This window comes from Microtus pennsylvanicus, chromosome 5 (assembly GCF_037038515.1).
Source record: "Microtus pennsylvanicus isolate mMicPen1 chromosome 5, mMicPen1.hap1, whole genome shotgun sequence".
Taxonomy (NCBI): domain Eukaryota; kingdom Metazoa; phylum Chordata; class Mammalia; order Rodentia; family Cricetidae; genus Microtus; species Microtus pennsylvanicus.
Genome location: NC_134583.1, coordinates 69,728,505 through 69,755,353, shown reverse-complemented (window position 1 = coordinate 69,755,353; position 26,849 = coordinate 69,728,505). Strand labels below are relative to the sequence as shown.

General features: G+C 43.3%; 1 protein-coding gene across 5 annotated transcripts in view; it reads right to left on the bottom strand.

Moving 5' to 3' along the window:
- Positions 1-26,849, bottom strand: part of Inpp5f (inositol polyphosphate-5-phosphatase F) — an 83,477-nt gene that overhangs the window by 27,635 nt on the left and 28,993 nt on the right. For 3 of the 5 annotated variants that reach the window (XM_075972450.1, XM_075972454.1, XM_075972451.1), the window contains exons 3-9: positions 14,675-14,811; positions 9,018-9,146; positions 8,658-8,825; positions 8,497-8,553; positions 4,937-5,135; positions 4,143-4,322; positions 3,197-3,264 (exon numbers count right to left, since the gene is read on the bottom strand). In XM_075972450.1, coding sequence (XP_075828565.1) covers positions 3,197-3,264; positions 4,143-4,322; positions 4,937-5,135; positions 8,497-8,553; positions 8,658-8,825; positions 9,018-9,146; positions 14,675-14,811 — 938 coding nt within the window. Of the gene's footprint in view, positions 1-2,924; positions 3,063-3,196; positions 3,265-4,142; positions 4,323-4,936; positions 5,136-8,496; positions 8,554-8,657; positions 8,826-9,017; positions 9,147-14,674; positions 14,812-26,849 lie in introns of those variants that run through there. The other 2 variants (XM_075972452.1, XM_075972453.1) reach the window with 2 other exon arrangements.

Sequence of the window (26,849 nt, the reverse complement as noted above, 5' to 3'; positions counted from 1 at the left end):
ATGTAGTACTGGCTGTCCTGGAACGTGCTATGTAGACCAAGTTGACCTCATACTCAGAGAGATCCACCTGCCTCTGCCTCTGGAGTGGTGGATTAAACAAGTGTGTCACCACACCCAACTTACTATTTTTTTCAAACTGAATTTTTAAGTAGTCCAGACCTTGAACTTGCTGAGTAGCCTAGGCTGAACTAAACCTTGGAATTCCCTCCACAACCTCCCAGGTTCTAGGATTACAGACATGCACCACTGTTCCCAGCTTGATGATTTCTTGCAATAGCAAAAAGTACTAGTATTTCCTGAAGGTCCATCAATGGGGAAAAGGCTGACAGCCAGAGATCTTAAATAAAACAAAACCACTGCAGAACAGAATACACACAGAGTTCTTTGTGACCGTGCTTCCATTGTGAATGTGCTGGTGTCAGGTGATTCTTGCTACAAAAAATAAACCACCGACTCAAATCTCAGAACGAGTCCGGAAGCAGTGGAGCTGAATCCAGGGATCGCAGAAGCCCCTGGGCACTGGCTCTTTCCACCTTCACTATTGTGCCACTCTCTCCATTGTTTCTTCCCTAGCAGCACACCGGGTAAACATCCTGTCGGTTCATTCGCAGTCCTGACACAGCTGTAAGAGTCCTCCATCAAATCCAGACACGACAACCGCGGGGCACTGTAGGTCCTGGGATACCTTTTATTAGAAGAGCAGGAAGCTCTGCCCACACCATACATTGCTGTCAAACAGTCCCGGCCCAAACCAGTCACAGGCAAGAGCAATGCTGCCACCATGGCTGAGTCACACTGACCCCGGGCCCTTCACCCCACAGAGCAATTACCCAGAGGGACACAGATAAATGAACACTGCCAGGCTACTGCTGGAAACCAGGAAGTGTCTGCTCAGTACACACACCTAGAAATCGATGTCAGAGTCAACAGGAAGCAGGAACGAGTGTGGGAAGACATTGTTCCCTCGGCTTGCACACCTCAGTATTGCTCCTTTTCTCAATTTTGTGTTACTTTGAAATGTGGTTTATTCTTTTTAATGCTACTTACAATTAGGACTCTGACTCACGCATGAATCAATTCACACTATCAAGGGACTCAAATGCAGAGTGAGACCAATCATTCCTGACCACATCCGATCCCACATGCCTCCCTGAATGCGCCGTGTTCTGACGCCACAGCGAGTGTTCTTGCATAAGCACCCTTGACTGAACACATTTGTAAACTTGTTTTCCCATTGAAGTGCTAATTGCCTCCATCCTTTCCCAAATTTGATGTTTCTCATCTTTATTCCTTCAGCCACTGCAGTGTGTGAGTCATGGTTTTAATTTGCATTTCCCGGATGACTAGTGAGCTGACGCACCTCTCTTGTGCTTTTATGACTTTGTAAACTATCCTTTTACATAGATTCTGTTCAATTCTTTTGTCCAGCTTTCTTTTGGAATGTACGTCATTAATGGGTCTAGAAGACACTTAAACACACTGTAAGATATAAGACCAAATCCTAACCATTAAAGATTTACTTTATGTGTGTTTTGCCTACATGAATCCATGTGTCACACGGATGTTACAGAGACCACAGACACATGGCACTGTGCCTGGCTGCACGTGAGCTCTGGGGATCACGCCCAGCTCCATGTCATACCTGTGCATCATGTACTTTAAACAGGGAGCCATCTCCCCAGTCGTTACTTTTATTTTTTTAACAATTATTCCTGGTTTTGTTTTGTTTATTGAGACAAGGTTTCGCTATTTAGTCCTGGAACTCACTATTATAGACCAGGCTGGCCTCAAACTCACTGAGATCCTCTTGCCTTTGGCTCCTGAGTGCTGGCATTAAAAGTGTGTGCTACCACATGTCTTCCTTTCTTTCTCTTTCTTCCTAAATTATGTGTGCTTGTGTATGTTTGTGTGGGGCTTGTGCATGTGAGCACAACTGCACAGGGAGCTCAGAGATGTCAGCTCTCTCTTGGAGGGGGAATCACAGGTTGTGAGCCATCTGATGTGGGTGCTGGGACCCACACCCAGGTCCTCTGCAGAGCAGTACACTCTCTTCATCACTGAGGCATCTCTCCAACCCCAAAATAACTGTTTCCTAGATGGGCATTGCCCTTTATTAAATGACAAATAAAATGTGATAGACAATCATACATCGAAACACAGAAAGATAAGGTAACGGCTTTTGTAAATCCTGCTTAAGACTTACAGTCAAAGACATCATGCTGTCCCCTGAAATCTTCAGTGCTTAACCTTTCTCAAAACTGTTCTTATGTATGTTAAATGGACAGTGGGTATCAAAAAGAAAAGTACAGCTATATATATCAGCATATTTTAATTAATAATAACATTCAAAATGCCTATGCCAACTTACGTTGCTGCTAACAATATTTGAATTTTCATTATAAAAGCAAACACTTGCCTTTAACTATTATAAAACCTTCTCAATTTTAATGTGACCATTAAATAATAATTGTTTGTTCCTTCCTATTTTTTCTTCCTACTCCATATGAGACTATGGTTGAAACTACATGAAATCTAAACACTAATTTGGGAAGAGCTGAAGTCATTCACTACTGAGTCTTTCTGTCCATGAACCTGGAACTCCGGATTTTCTCTCCTTTCATGCGGTATTCTGCTTTCCTGAGTTTGTTTGTTTGTTGTTGGTTTGCTTTTTTCTTTGAGACAAGATCTCACTATATTGCCTGGCTAGCTGGCCTGGAACTCTGTATGTAGACCAGGCTGGCCTTTTAAAATGGTTCCCATGTCATTACACAGTCAGATTGGTCATCCCTAATAGACAAGAGCATTACTGACTTTCATATCTTAATCATGTATCAAAATTATTGAACTTGTTTTCCAGTTAGTGCTTTTCAAGCCATTCTGCTTGACTGGATTGCATGTCCACGTGTGAGCGTGTGGACAGAGAAGAGAAATGCAGGAAGACATAAGTCAACCATCCCTCCAGCAGGGCACGGCACTGAGATGCCTAGCTTAGTCTGCAACGGCCGACAGCATCTAACCTGCCTCCTCCAAACAATCCGAAGCAGCAGGCGCCACCGTCATTCCTAGGAACAGTAAGAGTATCCTTAGCTTAGCGTGCTTAACCTTCGCGCTAAATGTGACTGTTTAGTTACGAACAGTACATTGGGTTTTAATTCTACATATAAGGAAATTTTTCTTACTACAAATCAAAGCCCACCTGTTTTTTGTAAATTTTCAGCTGTTCTTCAAAATGGGCACAGAAACAGTCAACCGTTTCCTTCTCACCTGCAAAGAAGCAACACGAGATGCAGTTCTCCTCCGAGAGCTGTGACAGACGAGGGCCCACTCCATCTTTACACTGACTTTTTCATCAGTTACTGCAGTTTAAATGTCAGACTGCCTAACCATCATTTCCAGTGAGACTGAGCTAAACTGCATCAGTAAGTGCCATCTGTGAAATTATAAACACGCACGTGGCAGGCACACGTATGTGCACTCACGCACACCCTACCTTTCAGTAAAGGTTTCACGTGACATAAAAGATAAAATAAAAGATGACATTTGATACTAAAGTTAAAATATTCTAAGGAATTAAAATTTAAATGTTTCAAAATAATTTTTTAACGTTTTCGGAAGAGCCACCTGACAAGGTACCTCTCTCACTGACTTCCTGCATACTGCCCTTTGGCGAGCACAGGCCCCACTTCTGCAGACACTGGCTACAATCATCCTTCCGAAGCTAACTGTGCGGGAGGATAAGCGGCAAGGCAACAGCAGGTCAGAATGGGAAGTGAGGAGCTTTCCTGCAGAGCCAGAGAAACTGCAACATTCAGGAAGGACTCAGTCCAGTGTCTACCGCCTCACCTCTGTCACCTGGGAGGACACAACGTCACAGTGAGAGGCGTGGCTTTTGTCGCTGTTGGTTTTAGCACAGGATATTGAACAGGGCCTCCAGCAGGCTGGTCAGGAAATCATACCTTAGCTGTGTACCCCAGCCCTGGGAATTATTGTTTTGATATGAAACAAATTCAAACCTAAAAAAATCTGGCACCCAATTTTTATTTTAAAAATTCTCATGGAAGGAGAAACCCTGTCTCAAAAAAATCAAAAAAAAAATTCTCATAGAAACCTTTATTTGCAAACCAAATAATTGGTATGCTTACTTTTGTCCAGTCGAGGTCTTGGATTATAGCGATACCCAACCTGGCTCCAAAAGACCGGCACAGAGCCTCGAGTTTGAATGAATGACAGAGTATGGTTATGAACATGAATTAACTGCTCAGTCTCCACATAATTTGCAACATTTCCATTTTTATCCACTCCTCTTCGTTTATAGCGCATTCCTGAAGGAAAATTAAACAGAAAGCAGCAACAGTTATAAAAATGTGTTTAGCTTGGTTTGGTGCCAAGCTGCAGCGCATGCTTGATAGTTCAGTGCTTTGGAGGCTTAGGCAAGAGAACTGCAAGCTCGAGGCCAGCCTAGACTATATAGAAAAACTCTCAGAACCAAACCAAACCAACCCCTGCACTTAGTCTGACTAGATTAGGCTTCCTAACTGACCGTCTACAGGAAAGCCTAGACACAGCTGGCAGGTAAACAACAACATACACAAGACCACAACTGTGCCCATCACTGTTGAGCTGAACCCTTTGGATGAAAGGCAATGGTTTTCCCAAAGGGGTTAGCCCTGGAAGGCTTTATCACTGTGGCACAGGCTTTCAGCTGGAACCCTGTACTCAGACACACCAAGTGACTTTCTTATCTTCTGCATGCAGCCGCCATTCTGTCTGCTTTACTCACTCTTCCCGCCCCTCGACTGCAGAAACCAGGCTCTAATTGCATCACGGCATTTGGAGTTTAGAGCTCACTGTGCTTGCAAGACCAAGATTGTTATTGGCACTCAACACAGCTCGTCTGCGTGTGATCTGTTTGTCTTACAGCAGCCCCCCCACTCACCGGCTCTGTGCCGACTCCTGCGAGATATGAGCGCCACCAGAAACCGTGGGTGGACGTCATCCACACAGGTGGGCTCCTGAAGGGGGGTCTCTGGGCTGCTCTTCTCATCATCAGATGACTCACTGTAATTAACCACAAGTTCTTCAATCTGCACAAAACCCTGGATAATGGGGATGATCCAAAAGTCCACATCCGGAGTCTAGAATGGAAATAAATGGCATGTTGTTCATATTCCACACAACACCACTACATGCTCAAACTCAAGTGACAATCAACACATACTGCCCTCAGCTTGCTACAAGCATAAGCCCTTTCTCAGCCCCATTTTCTACTTACTGGACACTAGGGTGAGAGCCAAAGGGCCTTCCCTTCTCTTTACAACAAATTTCCTAAGAGCTGATTGACAGGGAACACAGCACAGGTGCCAGACTGTTCCGTACAAGTTCAAGCTCCACCACCCACAAACTCACTGACAGACTCTCGCTCACCTCACTAGGCCTCAGTGTCTTCCTCTGTGAAATGGGACTACTACTGCCTCCTAGGGCTGTTGTGAATAATGAACAGTGCATGTAAATAAGGCACAGGGTCTTCCTAGAGCAGTCAACAAATGCAGCTCTTAGTCGAGGAAAGCAAAGCATTTAAGTTGATGTCCGATCCTCACTTGCATCCTATACCAAAATGGAACCAATCCTGACCATTTCATTACAAAGCACACAGTTGGCTTTAAAAAAATTAAAAAAACTACTTGTTTATTTTCATGTGTATATGCCTGTTTGTCTGTATTGCATGGGGTTTATATAGCACCTGCAAAGGCCCAAAGAGGATGTCAGATCCCCTGTTAACTCCAGTTACAGGGGATGATGAGCCATCTAGCAGGTGCTGGGAACCATAGTCAGACCCTCTTCAAGAGCACGCAGTGCTTTTAACCACTGAGCCATCTCTCCAGACCCCTGCATCTTTTGTTTGTGAGGGGGCTTCTCTCTGCAGCTCAGTCAGGCTTGGAACCTTAGGAGATTCCCTTGCCTCGGGCTCCCAAGCACTGGGATGGCAGGCGTGTGCTACTACGCTCAGTTTTCTCGTTGTCATTTGTGGCGCTGGGATCGAACCCAGAGCCTCATGCACAGGTGAGCGCCACAGCCGGCTCTCCCTCGGCCCCAGCTCCACTTCACATCCTGCTGCGGAGAAGCACGAGTGCCAGCAGCTTAAAATCCCAACAGGAAATGAAGGATAAAAAGCATTTCCATAAATGTCCTCTAACAGAACCAGGAGGGCTCTGTTCAAAGTCAGAGCTTCCTTCTCCTGGGTCTTTCAAACTAAAGGCACTCCGATTTTAAACCGCAGACGTGATCAGAAGCTCAGTGCCAGTCTCACTACGTTAGTCTGAAGCCAGTCTGGGCTACACGAGATCCGTCTCAGGAACACAAGAGTAAGACCCAGGAGACCAGTCAGTAAAGAGCCTCTGGTTAAGGTAAGCCAGGCATGGGGTATATCCTTGGAATCCTAGCACTGGGGAGGTGGAGAAAGTGGCTCCCTGGGGCTCACTGGTCAGCAAGCCTGGGCCTACTTGCTGCACTCCAGACCAGTGAGAGACCTTGTTTCTAAATAAACCAGGTGCCTGAGAAATGACATCTGAGGTTGTATTCTGACCTCCACTCAAGTATTCTCAAGAACACACACACACACAAAATGTCAAAATAATAATGAAATAAAATGAATATTCAAAAAATTGTTTGTTTTGAGATAGGGTCTCCCTGTGTCGCCCAAATTGAACTGGACTCAGTCCTCCTGTCTCAGCTTCCAGAGTGCTGGGATTCCAGACATGCCCCGCCATACCCACTTTGCAGCATCAGTTTCAAACCTCCCTTTCCTTCTGCCACTACGCTCTTCAGGGGCTGTGTGTCACAGCTTCATTCAGCTTTGTGGTCTCTATTGGCTCTTCAGAAGGTCAGGGGAAGCAATGAGGTGAAGGACTGGCCTGCAGTCATCATTTTCACCACCATCCTCACTACTTGTACTTTTGCTCTAGCAATAAATCCAAGATCCTTGACGGGAACATAGAAACATATGTTGCCAACTGTCACCTTTATCCTAGACACAAGCTTTAAACAATAATGTGCAAATGCCTGGCAAAAGCTCTCCAAACACTGGAATTCCCCACTGCCCACATAGAGACAAACACTCATTACCAACACCGTATCAGAGCGCTAAGAACAACCCAAGCCTCAACCCCAGTAGAGACAAGCTAGGCATCTGTCTAGAGATGCCACTGCATAAAATGTCAGTAACTGTTAGGAATCAACAGTGAGGAGGAAACGGGAGGAAAGAAAATAACTGAAAGGCTAAGAAGAAACAACAGAGGACCATGCTCCATTGCTTTTGTCTAGAGCTCTGAGCACGAGACCTTCAGGAGTTCCTGATGGCAGGAGAGTGGTTTCTGGTGGGTTTGGCTGGGGAGTGGCTATCTCTATATAATCTGCCCCTGACACAATAAAGGAGCATTCTTGGGGAATTCAAGGATGACTCATGTCACTGTCTCTCTGTCTGTGTGTGTGCCTGTGTATTTTAACCTCCAGCCCCTTGCCCGAAGCTCGCAACCTGGGTGCCAGAACACAGAGCGCAGACACTGGGGTGCGGTGCGCGGCACTGAACTCTCTGAAATCATCGTCAGAATCAACCCTGATTCCCTTTAGTCTGCCCATCTCATACATTCTTCTCACAGCGACCCAAAGTAACTGTACTCCAGTATTTCTGCACAAAGGAAACAAAGAAAGGAGCCATTGAATCAGAAAGAGAACAGGCAAGGTGGCCCAGCAGGTGAAACACTGCCAAGCAAGTTCAAGATCCTGAGTTCAATTTGAGGGTCCCACAGTGAAGAGAGAGGCCCAGCTCCAGATAGCTGCTCTCTGACCTCCACACATGTCGTGGCAAGTGCGTGCCACACACACGCATGCACACACCAATAAAATATGTAAACAAATATAAACAAACCAGAGAGAGCTCCATGCAACCATCTCACCATATCCTGTGGTTTCCCCAAATACCTCTCACAATAAAACCCTGGGAGTCCTGGTCGGGCCTTAAAGATCCATCGACTCCACAACCAGAAGATAAACCAGAGTGGAATCATAATGGAAAAGCAAGACTCTGCATTCCCAAGGATGTAAACACAAACAAACAGACAAACACACATCTTTTCAGGAACTCTGAAGATATTTTTGGGTTCCTGGGCTTATTACCCCCCACCCTCTTTTTCTGGAGCCCTCTTTTTCTGGCTGTATAGCCTGGTATGGAGTTGGGACAAGCCTCTCACGTCAGCCTCCCAAGTGCTGGGATTACAGGTGTGTGACACCACACTTAGGTAAATAACTGCTGACGGCCAGGCTGTCTGCAGAGGCGGTGCCGCTGGAACATGCCTGAAAGCAGTGTCCTCACTTTTCTCTTGATAAATGCTCCTCTTCAGTGGGTGGAAACACCCTAATAAGATTTCAAAATCCATCTTGATATAGGGACATTTGCTTAACAACAGCAACTAACAGGGGATTCTAGAAGCATCTACTCACACCAATCTCAGTGAGATCTTGGATCATGTACTTATTCCAAAAGAATCGGTCATCAACCTAGAAGAAGCGGAAGGGAAGAATCAGCTCAGCACACATGACTTCAGTTTCCTACAAGAGGCAAATAGGCAGAGATCCAGGAGCCAACACTGTCTGCGCTGTACCTTCTTCCAGAGGGGACGACCATCGCTCTCCCTGGTGCTCTGCCTCTGCACGGAGTTGGTCAGGTCATAGGTCAAGCTATAATAGAAAGACTCTGAGTCCATGAACATCTTCAGCAACTCCTCAAGTAACCGCCTCTCCAACTTCTCCTTCTCTTTACTTTCTTTAACCTGTAAGAAGTCAGTCTGTAAGTACCGGAGTCAGATGGAAAGATTACAGATAACGCAAGCCTTCAAGTAAGGACAGCCCCCAAGCTCGACGCTCTTCTGATTAAAAACAGAAAGCTTCCAGATTCGTCTAGTTACCCTCAACTTACAACTAATCAAAAATGGATTTAAAGCCCATGCCAGTCAAACTCTTACTTTTTTTTTGTTGGGAGCAGACACGTTGGATTTGATGTGCGTCAATGTCTTCAGTAGAAACTTGGAGTCATCAGGAGATGGTATAATCTTCTCCGGCTTGTTAATTCCAAAATGATGCTTCTTACAGAGCTAAGGAAGTTTTCAAAAGGATGAATCATTGTTAATTATCATCGACTCTAGCTGTCCAGAGTGAGCGCTACTGCTCACACGTGGGTTGAAAGCGACTCCAATAGCTAATGAGACGACTAGGCAGGTAGAACACAGGTACGGCTCCAGTAATTAGGAGCCACACCACAAATAAAACAGAAATACAGGTAAGGATGGACTTAGGACTAAAGGCAGCAAACCCAGGTTCAGCACAGTTTATGCTTATCCAACATGTCCAAAGGATGCAATGTTCTGGTTGAAGTTATTAGTACTTTGAAAACTGGCATCTAAGAACAAAACATTACAAAATACACAAATCTGCTAGGCCTCAAGGTCATTACAAACATCTGCGTTAAATATTCATTTATGCTAATTACCTGAGTGTTTTGGTTTAAAAAAAAAAGGTCCTATGTCAGCTCTACAGGGAATGTTAAAAGCTGGACCTTTCAAAATTCTCTCTTTCTATCTTTACACACAGTAAGGAAATCAGCAAATAACATGATTTGGGTCCAGAGATTAGTTAAATTTAAAGAGCAGTAATTAGGGGTCATAAAAAAAAGTTCAATCCAACTGGCAAAGGTAAGAGGAGGGAACATGAATATAGATGTGTTGAGACAAAAACAGGGGACAGACAGTTTCAACAAAGGAAGGCTGGTAGGAGCCAATTAAATGTTTTATTCTATAAGCTGCCTTGGTCATGGTGACCCACAGGTCAATAGAACAGTAGCTAAGACAACTGTCTTTGTTTTTATTTTCTTCATCTGCTTTACCTCAGTTTGGAAAATCATTCATTTGGGCCTACTATCCCTTAGCTTCTTATCAGAAAGTCCAATAACTCTGAGAACTGAGCATATATTTTTAAACTTTATTAAAAATTCATTTAATAAGGGTTGGAGAGATGGTTCAGCAGTTAGAGCACTTCCAAAGGACACATGTTCCATTCCCAGCACCCACATGACTGTTGGGAAATCCAGTCTCAGGGGGCCAACACCCTCTTCTGGTCTCCAAGGGCACCAGACATGCATATGGAACGTAGACATACATGCAGGCAAAACAACCACATACATAAAAAATTTTAATTAAAATAGTGTGCATTTATAAACTATGCCCTGAGAATACATGGCATTCATCATTTACTATTTAGCATAAATACTTATTTATGAGTATTTAGCATAAATACTCATTTTTCTTTCTGAATTATTGATGTCTTGTATTATGGGATACAGTTTTAGATTCGGTTGGGGCATAGATAATACATGAAAGAAACTTTCTGATGTAGTTTGAATGATAAATGCCCTCCATAAGATCATGTAGTTGGTGGCACTGGGAGGTTATGAAACTTTTGGGAGGTGAAGGCTAATGGATGAAATGCATCGCTGGGGGCAGGCTTTGAGGTTTTGGGGCCTTGCCCCCTTCCTGCTCTCTTTCCTTCTTCTTCTTCCCTCCCCACTCTTCTGGGTGAGGGAGGATGAAAACACAAGCAGTTGGCTTCCTTGATCCAGCTGAAATCCTTACCTGCTGTTGCCACACCCTCCCCGACATGATGGACTATGTCCCTGGAGCCAACAGAAGACCTTTTTAAATTTGCTTTTGGTTATGGCATTTCATCCCAGCAATAGAAAGACAACTACTATACCGTGTGTATGTGGGTTTGTGTGTGGGTTTGTGTGTGTGTGGGTGTGTACGTACACACATGTGCATTCATTCTGGGGGTGGGGTGACAGACTAACTCACTATGTAGCCCCGGGATGGCCTGGAACTTGCTAGATAGATTAAGCTGGACTTGAACTCACAGAAATCCACCTGCCTCTGCTCTAAGTGCTGGGATTAAAGGCGTGCGCCACCACTCCTGGCTAACTAAAGCACTCTTTTTTCTAAGATTCCTTTGGAATCACATGCAAGTGTGCACACAAAAGTAAACAGAAACTGAACTGTAAAACAAATATGTCTTCACAGAATTCAGATAAGAATTACAGATATATGTAACAAAGCATAAACTCAATGAACCCCCTTAACCAAAAGGCAAATCAATGAATATGTTATAAAATTACTGTTAGAAAAGACAAGTATAGACCACTATCTTTCAAAAGGGTTAAAAATCAGTGCTATCAAAAAACAATGATAAGAGAAAATTATTTCTTAGGAACCTTTCCAATCATAAAATGTTTGGTTTGGACACAGCCCCAGGCAATCCATAGCACGGACAGTAGCATGCTGGCAGTAGGATCATCGCCCCCTTTCCAGAGGTCCAGGACTCCTCTAAAGGGGATGATGCGCCCTTATTACAATTTTGATTAAAAAGAAAAATCACCCACTAATGAACTCCCTCATTTTTTATTCTTCTTGCAATTTATATTTCACAACCAAGATTAAAAGCTGATGTTGCCGAAGGAAAACAAACGGTTTTACTTTCAAATTTGTTATCTATATCCATCCTGAGATAAAACTTTAAACAGCTTTCTGATAGGAAACTAAGCACGGAAAAAGATGCTCTTCTCGATTACAGCAAGCAATGGGATACAGCACACAAGACATGCAGGCATGGAACCTAAGCCTTTGATGCTTTAAGGGTGTGTTCTCAAGATGCATAATGCATTTCTTCTTGTTTGTTTGGGCCCTGAAGTTCCACCCATAGCCATACACATATGCATATACACATACACACACACATATACATACATACATATATATATAAACGATACTCTACATTAGAAAATAGTGTGGCAATTCCTACAAGCTGACCCAGGAACCCCATACTCAGAGAAATGAAAACCTATGCATACCAAACCTTGCATGGTACAAAGATTTACAACAGCATTATTTCTAGTAGTCTATGAATGGAAAGAGAGCAAATGCTCATCAGCTGATGGAGAGTTAAACGCAAACGCACACTCATCCATTGCAGTATTGCCTGACGGTAATAAGGCGTAAGGTACTGACGAGTGAGTGCTACAAGTGAAGCGGCAGGCAAAGAAGCCACAGCTGCCTCAGCGAAACACAACTGAGGCAGAAACTATCAATTCTAATATTAGAATCTGCAAGAAAACTGCTTCTGCCCCAGTTACAGTGGACAAACTGGGCTCAGCAAATCTGAGGAAGCTGACCCACTACACAGCTGGAGGCCGCTGCTGCAAAGATGACAGCTGTGGGCCATGCAGAGCAGTAAACAGAAAGGATGCTGCAGGAGACACGAGCCAGCTTCACCTAACAGGCACTTGTTTATATGGATGCCCACAGAAGACAGTAGGAGTGGGGGGAACACTTACAAGACAGGAAGCTTCTGAAAATCCCTACGGGGAATGCAGCCAGGTGCAAGAACACACTGACACTCCAGCTGAATCACCATTATCCAGGATTATTTCTGTTTGAAGATGTATTTTATTCCCGTGTGTGTGTGTGTGTGTGTGTGTGTGTGTGTGTGTGTGTGTGCTGGTGTCACAGAACCCACTGGATTCTCTGGAGTTGGCGTCAGAGGCACTTGTGAGCCATCTGAAGGGATGCTGGGCACTGAACTCAGGTCCTCTAGAAGAGCAGCAAAAGCCATCCCTCCGGTTCCTAGCCATTAATATTTCTAAGTGGTAGTATTTTTCCTTCTCCTTTATAATCAAACAAAAAAATTAAGCTTCTAAAAGCTTCTTTTGCTCATTTAACTTAAAAATTTGAGGCAGCATCTGCGGAGCCCAGCCTCGTCTCAGGCTCACATGAGCTGAGGACAATCTTGAATTTCTAGTCCTGCCTCCAAAGCACATACCACCATTCCTGGCTTTAATAGTTCCTTTTACTGCAGTTTATATGAACAGAAAGGAGGAGATGACAGATTTAAATGGCTATGCTAGAAGAAATTTTATAATTATCAGGATAGCTCTCCTTGCTTCACAATTGGGAAGGTCCTATGTTGTGGTATGGGTTTAAAGTAACGGGAGAAAAGCATAAGAATAATAATTTCTAAAATATTCACCCAAGGTAGGGAAATACTTTCTCTGTCCTTACTGCAGTGGTTTAAATGAAAACATCCCCAATAAGCTCTCACAGTTGAATACTTGATCCCCAGTTGCTGGCGCTGTTTGGGAAAGGTTTGGGAGATTTGACCTTGCTGGAGAACAGCACTGGGGATAGACTTTGATGTTTCAAATCCATGACATTCCTAGTTCACCCTCTCTCTTTCATGATACAGTTTAAGATGTGAGCTCTTAGCTTCTGTTCAGGCCAACAAAGTTTGTGCTCATTACCATGAAAGACTCTTATTCCTCTGGAACCAAATAAACTCTTTCTTCTATAAGTTGCCTTGGTCTTGGTGTTTTAAGACAGCAACAGAGAAGTCTTACCCTTCACCCTAACTAACACAAGTCATAACATATATTCCATTGCTAACTTGAACCATAATCTTTGGTGACCCTAATAAGCACTATAGTTCGAGCAGCCCGATCATTCGAAAACTACCCAGTTATGTGGGGAGATGACTCAGTGAGTAAAGTACCTGCCACATAAGTCTGAGGACCTGGACTTGGGTACCTAGCACCCAAGTAGGAAGCCAGGCATGGAGGTCTATGCCTGCAACCCCACCACTGGTTGGTAGAAAAGGCAGATGTACTTGCCAGAAAACAGTCTAGCCAACCTGTGAGCACCAGGTTCAATGAAAGACTATCTCAGGAAAACAAGTGCTAAACTGATCAGGCTGGTGCACGCCTTTAATCCCAGCACTCAGGAGGCAGAGGCAGGAGGGTCTCTGTATACAGGGAATTCCAGGACAGCCAGGGCTACATACTGAGACCCTGTCTCAAACCCTCTACACCCTACCAAAAAGAAAAAAAAACTGAACCAAAAGAAAGTGCTAAAGGAACATACATGATGCTGACCTGTCTTCCATGTGTGCTAAAGGAACATACATGAACAAAAGAAAGTGCTAAAGGAACACACATGATGCTGACCTGTCTTCCGCATGTGCTAAAGGAACATACATGATGCTGACCTGTCTTCCACATGTGCTAAAGGAACACACATGATGCTGACCTGTCTTCCACATGTGCTAAAGGAACACACATGATGCTGACCTGTCTTCCACATGTGCTAAAGGAACACACATGATGCTGACCTGTCTTCCACATGTGCTAAAGGAACACACATGATGCTGACCTGTCTTCCACATGTGCTAAAGGAACACACATGATGCTGACCTGTCTTCCACGTGTGCACACAGCACCTCCATGAGCACACAGGTGCACACACTCACACACACACAGGCAGAAGCCAATCATGACATGTGACGGAAGCTTCATTTTCATGTTATTTGAAGATATCTTTCCCTCAACACTCAACACCACCTCAACCAAAGCAGCTCTGCTTCTGTCTTACATGTTGCAGTGCACGGGTTCTGATGGAGCCTGCTGCTAACACAAGGTTCAAAGACTACATAAATTATTTTAGACACACATCCAGAGTTGACTGAACCAGATCCTCAAATCTGCCATCATGTCTATCGTCTCTGCGACAGCCCTTTGATGCCAGCTTACCTCCAGTTCAAGCTCCTGCGGCTCCATTTCAGAAAGTGACAATACAGCAATTTTGGTGACTTTACAGACCTCATGGTCTCCTGGGAGTTTGCCCACCAGTGCTTTCTGCCGAATTAAAATAAGCCACCATGGAAGATCTGAAAAAAAAAAAATCTAATGAATGGATGGAACTCAGAGTACTGTTGGCCTGGCAGTAAACGACCTAACGGAAACAAAACGTAAAACACACAATGAAGACACAAAGTCCCTTCAACAGAAGATGTCCGGTCTCACTCAGAGAAGTGTGCGTCACACAGCCCACTCTTGTGGCGAGGCCACGGGGAAGCAAGAATCTTACAAGAACTCTTTTGTACAAGCAGTGCTGGTAGGATACCAACTGACACAGCCTAGCTGAAAAAGTAATGTATAATGCCTGAGAAACATCGAAGTATTCCATGATAAGACATGCTTCCTGCATGTATTAGATGAAAAGTATGTTACTAACGTATGTAATGTAGCTGTGCAGTCATGTGCCTCACTATGTATGTAATGTAGCTGTACAGTCATGTGCCTCACTATGTATGTAATATAGCTGTGCAGTCATGTGCCTCACTATGTATGTAATATAGCTGTGCAGTCATGTGCCTCACTATGTATGCAATGTAGCTGTGCAGTCATGTGCCTCACTATGTATGTAATGTAGCTGTGCAGTCATGTGCCTCACTATGTATGTAATGTAGCTGTGCAGTCATGTGCCTCACTATGTAATGTAGCTGTGCAGTCATGTGCCTCACTATGTATGTAATGTAGCTGTGCAGTCATGTGCCTCACTATGTAATGTAGCTGTGCAGTCATGTGCCTCACTATGTAATGTAGCTGTGCAGTCATGTGCCTCACTATGTATGTAATGTAGCTGTGCAGTCATGTGCCTCACTATGTATGTAATGTAGCTGTGCAGTCATGTGCCTCACTATGTATGTAATGTAGCTGTGCAGTCATGTGCCTCACTATGTATGTAATGTAGCTGTGCAGTCATGTGCCTCACTATGTATGTAATGTAGCTGTGCAGTCACGTGCCTCACTATGTATGTAATGTAGCTGTGCAGTCACGTGCCTCACTATGTAATGTAGCTGTGCAGTCATGTGCCTCACTATGTAATGTAGCTGTGCAGTCATGTGCCTCACTATGTATGTAATGTAGCTGTGCAGTCATGTGCCTCACTATGTATGTAATGTAGCTGTGCAGTCACGTGCCTCACTATGTAATGTAGCTGTGCAGTCATGTGCCTCACTATGTATGTAATGTAGCTGTGCAGTCATGTGCCTCACTATGTAATGTAGCTGTGCAGTCATGTGCCTCACTATGTATGTAATATAGCTGTGCAGTCACGTGCCTCACTATGTATGTAATGTAGCTGTGCAGTCATGTGCCTCACTATGTATGTAATGTAGCTGTGCAGTCACGTGCCTCACTATGTAATGTAGCTGTGCAGTCATGTGCCTCACTATGTATGTAATGTAGCTGTGCAGTCATGTACCTCACTATGTATGTAATATAGCTGTGCAGTCATGTGCCTCACTATGTATGTAATGTAGCTGTGCAGTCATGTGCCTCACTATGTAATGTAGCTGTGCAGTCATGTGCCTCACTATGTATGTAATGTAGCTGTGCAGTCATGTGCCTCACTATGTATGCAATGTAGCTGTGCAGTCATGTGCCTCACTATGTAATGTAGCTGTGCAGTCATGTACCTCACTATGTATGTAATATAGCTGTGCAGTCATGTGCCTCACTATGTATGTAATGTAGCTGTGCAGTCATGTGCCTCACTATGTAATGTAGCTGTGCAGTCATGTGCCTCACTATGTATGTAATGTAGCTGTGCAGTCATGTGCCTCACTATGTATGCAATGTAGCTGTGCAGTCATGTGCCTCACTATGTAATGTAGCTGTGCAGTCATGTGCCTCACTATGTAATGTAGCTGTGCAGTCACGTGCCTCACTATGTAATGTAGCTGTGCAGTCATGTGCCTCACTATGTAATGTAGCTGTGCAGTCATGTGCCTCACTATGTATGTAATGTAGCTGTGCAGTCATGTGCCTCACTATGTATGTAATGTAGCTGTGCAGTCATGTGCCTCACTATGTAATGTAGCTGTGCAGTCATGTGCCTCACTATGTAATGTAGCTGTGCAGTCACGTGCCTCACTATGTAATGTAGCTGTGCAGTCATGTGCCTCACTATGTAATGTAGCTGTGCAGTCATGTGCCTCACTATGTATGTAATGTAGCTGTGCAGTCATGTGCCTCACTATGTATGTAATGTAGCTGTGCAGTCATGTGCCTCACTATGTATGTAATGTAGCTGTGCAGTCACGTGCCTCACTATGTAATGTAGCTGTGCAGTCATGTGCCTCACTATGAGATACATCCAATGACATGGTTCCGTAAAATTATAATTGAACTGGGAAACTCCAACTGCCTAGCGACATGATGGAATAGCTCAATGTGTCATTCATTTTGATTTGATCTACGTCATGTTTGCAGTGATGAGGAATTCTGGCATAAGCAAGTACAGTATACAATTATAGACAGAACACAGAACTTACCCGAATGTATGCAATGTGCTATATTCGCCATTGGTTTATCATGGAGGATTTGCTCTAGGGGGATGGTGCTGAGGACCGAGTCCAGGGCTCTGCACATTAGGCACATACTGACTGAGCTGCATCACCAGCCGACCATCATTTTAATTTTATTCTCACACTTGCTTCTCTTTCAGAGAACCTAGGTTCAGTTCCCAGCACTCACAGGGCAGCTTACAAGTATCTGTAACTCTAGTTCCAGAGGATCTGATACCCCTTCTGACCTCCACAGGCACCAGGCGTGTATCTAGTGCATACACATATGGGCAAGCAAAACACTTACACACATCAAATAACCTGAAAACAACAACAAAAACAAACCAAAATTGTTTTTAAGTTTTCTATAAAACATCTCATCAAGATAACACTGGCAGAGGCCTCTTATGTCATACTTATGTCATATTTATCACAGTTCTGGACCGAATCTGGAGGCTATGCTATATTAAGAGGTTCGTGTCCTAATGATGTTCTAAAGAGATCCTGCAATGATGGGTTGCTTCACAACCTGCTTACAGAACATATCCCAATCATTAAGAAACACATATTGCAGCCAGGCGGTGGTGGTGCACGCCTTTAATGTCAGCATTTGGGAGGCAGAGGCAGATAGATCTCTGTGAGTTCAAAGCCAGCCTGGTCTACAGAGCAGGTTCCAGGACAGGTGCCAAAGCTACAGAGAAACCTGTCTTGAAAAACCAAAAAAGAAAAAAATAAACCCATATTGCATTATGATAATCTAAGATACATTTTACTAAATTAAACACAAAGAAGCCTGACAATTCCTCCTCAGCAGTGAGTTTCCTTTCCACACCTCCAGTCACTTGTGGTCAGCTCTAGTCTAAAAGCACCAAACAGAAAATTTCAGAAATAAACAATTAAAAATTTTCAACTCTAGGTCATCAAGGGGGGCATGGTGGTGATCTGTAATTCCAGCTGCTCAGAAGGCTGAGGCAGGAGGATTGATATGAGTCTGAGCATAAGACTCTTATATCAAAATAAAAATTAGGGACAGGAGTACTGGAGAAAGGGCTCAGCTGTTAAAAACCCAGCTCCCAACACCTGCATGGCAGCTGATGACTGTCCACAACTCCAGTTTCAAGTGACCCAAACCCTCTGCTGTGTTCATATAGTGAACAGACACACATGCATGCAAGACACACATATAAAATAAAAATAATATAAATCTTGGGGTTTTTTTAAATTTAAGTAAGGACCAGTGAGGTGGCTCAGTAGGTAAAAGCACTTGCCACAAAAGCTGGCCAGCCTGTTTGATTTCCAGACCCACGATGGAAGAAGGAACTGATCCTTGATTTCTAGACTCCATGATGGAAGAAGGAACTGACCCTTGAATGTTGTCCTCTAATTTTCACACATGCATGCACACACGCACACACACCAATAACAAATACATTTTAAATAAAAGGTAGGAAGAGACTGGAAAGTAGCTCGGTGATAGAGCACTTGCCCAGCAAGTACAAGATCCCAGGTTCAATCCCTAGCACTTCAAAAAGAAGTAAATAAATTGCATGCCCTTCTGAACAGTGTAATGACATCGCAGGACATTGCACTTTGTCCAGTGTACCCATGCTGTATACGTTACCCGCCCATTTATACTCAGCCGGGCTATCAGACTGACGGCTGCAGTATCACAGCACTGTCCAAGCAGCCCCACAGAGCATCCTAATGTTATTCATCTCACTTCATCTCATTGCTTTTAATCTCTTATTAAGCCTAATTTGCAAATTAAACCATATCAAGGTATGTACAATTAGGAAAATTATAGTACAGCCATGAACTGTTTATGATGGGGATACATTCTAAGAAGTATGATGTTAAGTGATTTCATCACTGTGAGAACATTATGGAATATACATCCAAACTAAGATAGCTATGATACTAAGAGATCACGCTCTTACTGGACCACTGTGGCATCATTCTGTTGACCAAAATGTTGCTATCGACAGCACCTGACTGCATAGAATAGAATAGTGGTACTATCTGCTATTTCAGGTATCTACTGGGGATGGAGCAGACCTCTCCAGAAAGAAAAGAAGATATTGAACCTATGCTGCTCTACCCTCAATATAAGAAGGAAAGTGTGATTGGGCGGCTGTGGCCTTTAATCCCACCACTTGGGAGGCAGAGGCAGGCGGATCTCTATGAGTCAGAGGCCAGCCTGGTTGAGTTCCAGAACAATGGAGGCTACACAGAGAAACCTGTTTTGAAAAACAAAACAAGAAACGGAAAGGGAAGGAAGGTGTAATAAGATCATATGCATATGTAGATTCACTTATACAAACACAAGAGGAGAACTATGCCAGAAGTTAACGTGATTGGTTAACGATAAGAAGGAAAGTAGAAATGAGGCAGAGAGGGGCAGAGAAGAGAGGAGTGACAGTTTGCAGCACATTTTTAAAGATGCATGGTCGAGTTGCAGTTCCTAGAACAACAAAAATACTTCAATCAGCCAGAATGAGAGGGTGGTGAGCCATTCTCCAGCAAACTGAAAACACACAGCCACACTGTAGGACACAGGGAAGAGAAACAGAACCTCTAGGACCGGAGTTAGGAATGACTGTGAGCCGCCTTGTAGGTCTTGGGAAATAAACCTAAGTCCTCTACAAGGGCAACAAGTGCTTTTAACTACTAAACCATATCTCCAGCTCCAATATACCCCTCCTTTTTTTGTAAGAATGTTTAAACATTACAGATAAATTAAAGTTCTCTTGACATGCTTTGACCGCCATCCTTACTCTACGGCAAGGCTTTGACCCACTCCAAACTCCACTGTTAGTTCTTGCCTGTGAGGATGGTAAATGATTACCAGTTCTTGGCATTAGACCTTTTAATTTTGTTTGAGGACTGAAAAACAAACAGTATAACAATTACTGATTTCACAGGCACCACTTGGCTGCTCTCTTAGATGCTTTCCAGTTCATCTCTATATATAACCGCCCTCCCTGCTATTAACGACGGGGAAAATGAACAGGCAAGGCATATTGCTGGTTCTCATTCTAGGACCTCCAGTGTGGACTTCAGTCATTGGCACATAGTAGGCACACTATGAATATCTGTTAAATCAATAAGTACTCACTGAATATTTTGGAATAGCCCCTACTATGAGTAGAGCAGGCATAGAGACAAACACAGTAAAACCACAGCACTCCAGCCACTGTCCTCGTGGAGCTTATCATACAGAAGACTGCAGACAAATCAATACACAAATAAATAAATAAATAAATAAATAAATAAGAAAAGTAACATATCATTACAGTAAGAATTTCATTATAGTTTTTATTTCCTCCTGGACACTACCATGAACAAAAACATTTTGTTTTTAAGACTTGTTTTTGAATTTTTACTGATGTGTATGATTGTCTATCCGTGTGAGTGTATGATCTATGCAACCTAGGATGCCAGAAGAGGGCATCAAATCCCCTAGAGCAGGAGCGGTGAGGAGCTGCCTGATGTGGGTGCTGGGAATTCAAGTTCTCTCCAAGAGCAGCAAGCACTTTTAATGGCTGAGCCATCTCTGCAGCCCCCAATAAAAATATTTTTATGGTGCTTTACTTTTCTTCAATTTGCCAAGCACATACAAATTTTCTTTCCTTCTACTTTCTGTTCCTCCCAACAGGAAATATCAACTGATCAACCCAAAACCAGACATTACAGTACATTAAACCCTGAAGGTACACTTGCCTGCAAACACCAGAGGAAGAACAGTCAAATGAAAACCAAACAGCTCTGCATAGACATTTCCTCACCACCAAGGCTAACAGAATAACTTTTGGTAGACCCTATTAAAGTGAGAAAACAGCTGAGTTTGATGGCACACACCTTTGATCCCAGGCCTCAAGAGGCAGGAATAGGTGGATCTCTATGAGTTCAAAGCCAGTCTGAACTCAGTTATGAAGTATATAGTAAGTTCCAGGCCACCTAGGGATGCATAATCAGACATAATCAGTGTCTCAGAACACTGCAGCTCGTGTCTACACAATCCCAGCACGCAGAATATGGAAAAAAAGCACAACTGAACATACTTTAAACTTTTTCATATTTTACTACTAAACACTTTTTCAGTCTCACAGTGGAGTTTCTGGTCACTACAATTTTAGTAAATATTAACTTAAGAAAAACAGTCCAAGTTTACCTTGTTTTTCAAAAGTATGTTTAGAAATTAGGTGGTTCTGCAGTAGGCTATCTCTTATGCTCTTTAAAGGAAAAACAAATAGGAATCCAACCAAACTGGACATGGCAGGACGTGTCTCCACACTCCCAGCATGCAGGACACTGTAGCTCGTGTCTACACAATCCCAGCACACAGAATATGGCATCTTGTGTCCACACAATCCCAGCATGCAGGATATGAGCATGTGTCTACACAATCCCAGCACTCAGGATACGACAGCACATGTCTACACAATTCCAGCACTCAGGAGGCTGAGGCAGGAGAATCACAAACACAACACATACAAATGAGGAAGAGAATGAGAAGAAAGGGAGGCAGAGAGGGAGGGAGGAAGGAAATGAGAAATATTAGTTCTACGCAGTGCTATCTATGACCCAGAACTCACTTAGCCAGTCTGGCTGCTTTGGAGGCACGGGCATCTGGCAATTGAGGATCACCAAGAGTCCTGACCCAAGGTGGTCATCATGTCATCTAGTCTACCTCCTCACCGCTTAGCCAGTCACATTCAGAAAACATGCCACCACTCAACAGAGACTGCTGGGACTGCAGAGAATTCTCTCCAGTGCTTCGTAACAAGTGTTTCAATGGAACATTAGGTTTCTACTGTGGGCTGGGCCATCTCTTATATTTAAATCTTGACCTTGGAATGTGAACATATTTGGAGACAACCTCTGAAGAGGAATTATATTATAAAGAATTCATTAGGGTGGGCTTTAATCCAGTATAACTGGTTTTATTTATTATTTTTATAGATTTATTATTTTAGTTATACATAATTATGTGGAGTATGTGTCTGTACAAATGAATGCCAATGCCCCAAAAGGTCAGAAATATTACATTCCCTGGAGCTGGAGTTGCAGGCTGTTGTGAGCCACCTGACATGGGTACTGGAAATCTAAGTCAGGCCCTCTGCAGGAGCAGTATGTGCTCTCAACTGCTAAGCCACCTCTCTAGCCCCATGACTAGTTTACACACAAAGACACAAAGGAAGGAAGCCCAAGAGAGGGATTGCAGTCATCTATAAGCCAAGGGAAGACAGCTCGGAAGAACTGAGTCCTGCTCAGACTGTAATCTCCAGCATTACAGGAAAATGAAATTCTGTGTTTAATGCCTCCCCTAGCCTGGGGCATTCTGCTCTGACTGCCCTACAAACAAGTATAGTTCTAAAAGTCACGAGAGCCTGTTCTGTTCCTCAGAGTCCAGACTTCAGTGACAATCGTGAGCAGCAGCATAGCTCTCCCACGCCATTTTTAGATTGACAATGACATCTGTTCAAATAAAATCATGTTCCCATCGTACTAGGCAAGAAGAAAAATGCATGCATTAATATGTAGAGAATCAGTAGGAGGAAGCAGGAGGGAAAGAGAGCTTAAGTACAGATGTTTTATTCCCTACATCTCCTACCCCAAAATGATAAGATGTTCCCATGGGAAAATGCCCCCAAAGTATCAGCTCAATTCTGATGCACCAGGAACACAACTCCTTCCTTCCGGCCAGTCTAAATCTGAGCAAGAACTTCATCTACACACTGGGAGAGGAGGGATGGGGCCTGGAGGACAGAGGAGGGAAGGGAAGAGGACTGAAGGATGGCTCTTCCAAGGCGAGGAGCTGGGGACGGAGCAGCACACAAGCCTGTGGGGAGCAGGGCAACAGAGGCCCAGACATCGCTACATGCTTCTCTCCTGGTTCCTTTCTTTCAAAACCAAACCTGATAGGTGACCATGACAAGGACACAATATTTTCTTTCCCCAGTTCACTCTCCTCCCCACCCCCTCTTCCAAATGTCCCGTATCACTACTTCTCATACTGCCTACACACAAACAAGGCAACCACAGACGTGGATGCCTTCAGCACGGAGGAGAAGAGCCAGCAGTCATTAACTTCAATTTGGCCAGGGCTGATAAAAGACTTGGGGTTGTCTGCTTCCCTGACTGCTCCCTTTATCTAGGAAAGTGGTCCTGTGATGCACTTTGAACTAGGTGACTTTGAAGGCCCTTGGCCAAGCTGGACCAAGCTTCTTCTCTAGATGTGTGAATCAATCTGTTTTGATCACTGGTCAGTCTCCACTGACTACAGGGAACCTCAGAGTAGGCCTAAGGGATGAGAGAGAATACCATCTTTTGAGCAGAACCCCCCCCTTTTTGAAAATATAAATAGGGTCTAGGGCTGGAGTTTGGTTGACAGAGTGCTTGCCTAAAATGCAGGAGGCTCCAGGTTCAACCCCACACCACTTGGTGTGGCTATCCCACCTCTCAGGAGGGAGGCAGGAAGATCAAAAGTTCAAGGTCATCTTTGGCTACAGAAGAAGTTTGAGGCCAGCCTGGGCTACACAAGACCTCCATTTCAAAAAAAAAAAAATCAAAGAGAAACAGGTGAAGGAGATATGCAAAGAGAAATGCTATTGATAAGAGATCTGAAATCCCATAAACACCCACTTTCAGTTTCAGAACCCTGGTTCTATTGAAAAGTGGTTTTTTTTTTTTTTTTTTTTTGCACAAGCTGATAGATTTTTCCCTTTAACGTAAGCTGACAGATTTGTGTAAGTAAAGGAGTCTTGATAAAAAGAGTGCTGTAATTAAGTAAGAAGCTTCAGGTACACTATCTCATTCGGGACTCCCAGGACCTAAACACATAATTAGGCAAATTACTCTGGCTTTTGTTTTACAGCTTAGAAAGTAAGGTCCTTGACCCGTGGATTTGCCTTGTTGGCTTCCAGGCACTCCTTGAAAAGATGCCCCCACAATTCAGAGAAAGGCATGGACACCAGAACAGAAAGGAGGATCCCAGAAGAGAGGCTCTGTAAGATGAGAGCCATGGGGAGCGGTAAAAAGGCTACATAGAGGCAGTGTGGCAACCCAGGCAAACTCAGGTGAGTGTGGCTGCTGGTCTAGCCAGCAGGCAGATGAGAAGAACAGAACCATTAGCCCACAGGATCCTGGAGACTGTGCACTGTTGCTGTCTTAAACCATTTGGAAAGTCTTTAGGCAGTGGACGATAGAGTTCTCTAATAAATAATAATAATAAATATTAACAAATGGAGCTTGACCCTTGGTCTCCTGACTGATTTCAATAATTTACTCACTGCTCCAAGATGTGACTGAAACTGGAGAAAAATAATTCAGAAGTTTCATACATGTCATTTACATAATAGAAAATGAATTTTAACTCAGAACATCCAGTTGTGAAATTACCTTGTCCTTATGTAAATGAATTATAGATATATGTAATTAAATATGGACAGGTAGGAGTGTGTTAAGATACTTAATAAGGGTACACAATGACTAAATGCTTTTCTCCTCTGTGCTGAAGGAAAAATTTAAAGCCTACCAAAAGCAGAATACACAACAAGACTCAGAGCAATATTATTTCCAACAGGATGGATGAAAGAAAGAAAGAGAGAGAAGGAAAAGAGACAAATCATGAAATATTCATATGAAGGAAGAACAAGGAACTCTAGTTTCATTTATCAGCATAAGTATATCCCAAAACAGTTTTTGGAAGAGATTAAAACAACTATTCCAAAGTGATAGAATTAGACTTATAAAGAGAGCTAATTGGATCCTTCCTCGCATTGTATGAGACACACCAATAACTGGAGCCCCTACATCTACACTGATGCAAATAAATCAGGAAGGGCAGGTTACAAATCTGAAGATTTAAGTAAAGTGGAACAGAGGCCTTATGATTCTGTCCAAAAGTCGAAATTATATGCTATTCTCATGTACTAAGGGATTTTAAAGAACCTCTCAACATAATTACTAATCCGCAATACGCAGAAAGAGTTGTTTTGCATATTGAAATCAGTGAATTTATACCAGATGATACAGAATGGGAGATGGCTCAGATGAGCCTGAATTCACACAAAAGCTTTAAGGGTGGTGCATCTGTAATCTCAGTTCTGGAAGGACAGAGACAAGAGGATCCTGGCATCCACAGGCCAGCCAGCCCCGCTGAAGGTATCAGCTCCAGGTTCACTGAGACACTGTCTCAAAAAACAAAGCGAAAAGCACAAGGGAGATACCCAACATTGACCTCTGGTCTCCACAAACACCCATAAACATGCATGCACACACAAACACAACACAGGAGAGAGAGAGAGAGAACACAAATAATTTAATGAAATTTAAATAAAAATCTCCAAAATATAAATCTTGGCAACAATTGTTTAGGAATATATATCCAAGAAAAGCAATCATTTTCAAGGGAATAATAAAACTTGAGTCGATTCCCTTCACGGGAAGGACACGCTTGGAGAAAATGGCAAAGATACCTTCTGAAGTGACTGGTTGTGTTTCACTTCTTAATCTGGACAGGAGATAAAGATGTACACTTTAAAACACCCTCTACTAGCCAGGCGGTAGTGGCGCGCACCTTTAATCCCAGCACTTGGGAGGCAGAAGCAGAAGCAGAAGCAGGCGGATCTTTGTGAGTTCGAGGCCAGCCTGGTCTACAGAGTGAGTTGCAGGCTAGGCTCCAAAGCTACAGAGAAACTCTGTCTCAAAAAAAAAAAAAAAAAAAAGAAAAGAAAAAGAAAAAAAAAAACCTATACTATTTGTCTGTGATAAGCAGTCCCTTATATTTAAGAAATTTTTTTCATAATAAGAACACTATTTAAAATATAATCAAAGAACCTAGTAAAAGAAAGTTACAAATTGTCTCCAGCAATATGCTTTTGTAATTCACAAAAGTCAACCTGTGCCTAAATGCTCAATAATTTTATTTTAAACTTAAACACAGCTGCTGTAGTGGCTCATACTTATAACCCCAGTACTTGGAAGGCTATGGCAGGAGAATCATCATGAGTTCAAAATAAACCTGAGCTACAAAGTGAGGCCCTGATATACAAAAAAAAAAAAAAACAAAAAAAAACCCAAGGCCAGCGAGGTGGCTCAGTGGGTAAACAGAAGCCTGAAGACCAGAGTTCCACCCCCTGAACCCACAGTGGAAAGAACCAACCTCCAAAAGTTGTTCTTGACCTCCACACACACATACACACACACACACACACACACCATACACACACGTACACACATAATCCTAAAGGAAAGCAAACAGATGAACAAAAGTCACAGCAGGTATACTACAGAGATGTAACCAACATCAGAGGTATTTACACAGTAACAATGCCAAAGTCTCCTACAGTTCACAATTCATACTAAAGTTATTGTCAAAGGAGGCAGCTGTAATGGTAAAAGTCTGTAAACCCATCAGTCAGCAGGCAGAGGTTATCTAGTTCAAGGCCACCTAGGCTATATTGCAAGCTCCAGGCAAGCCTGGGCTGGAGTGAGACCCTGTCTCTGAAAATCAAATGAAGGTTAAGAATACTTCCTGTGCTGGGCAGTGGTGGCGCACGCCTTTAATCCC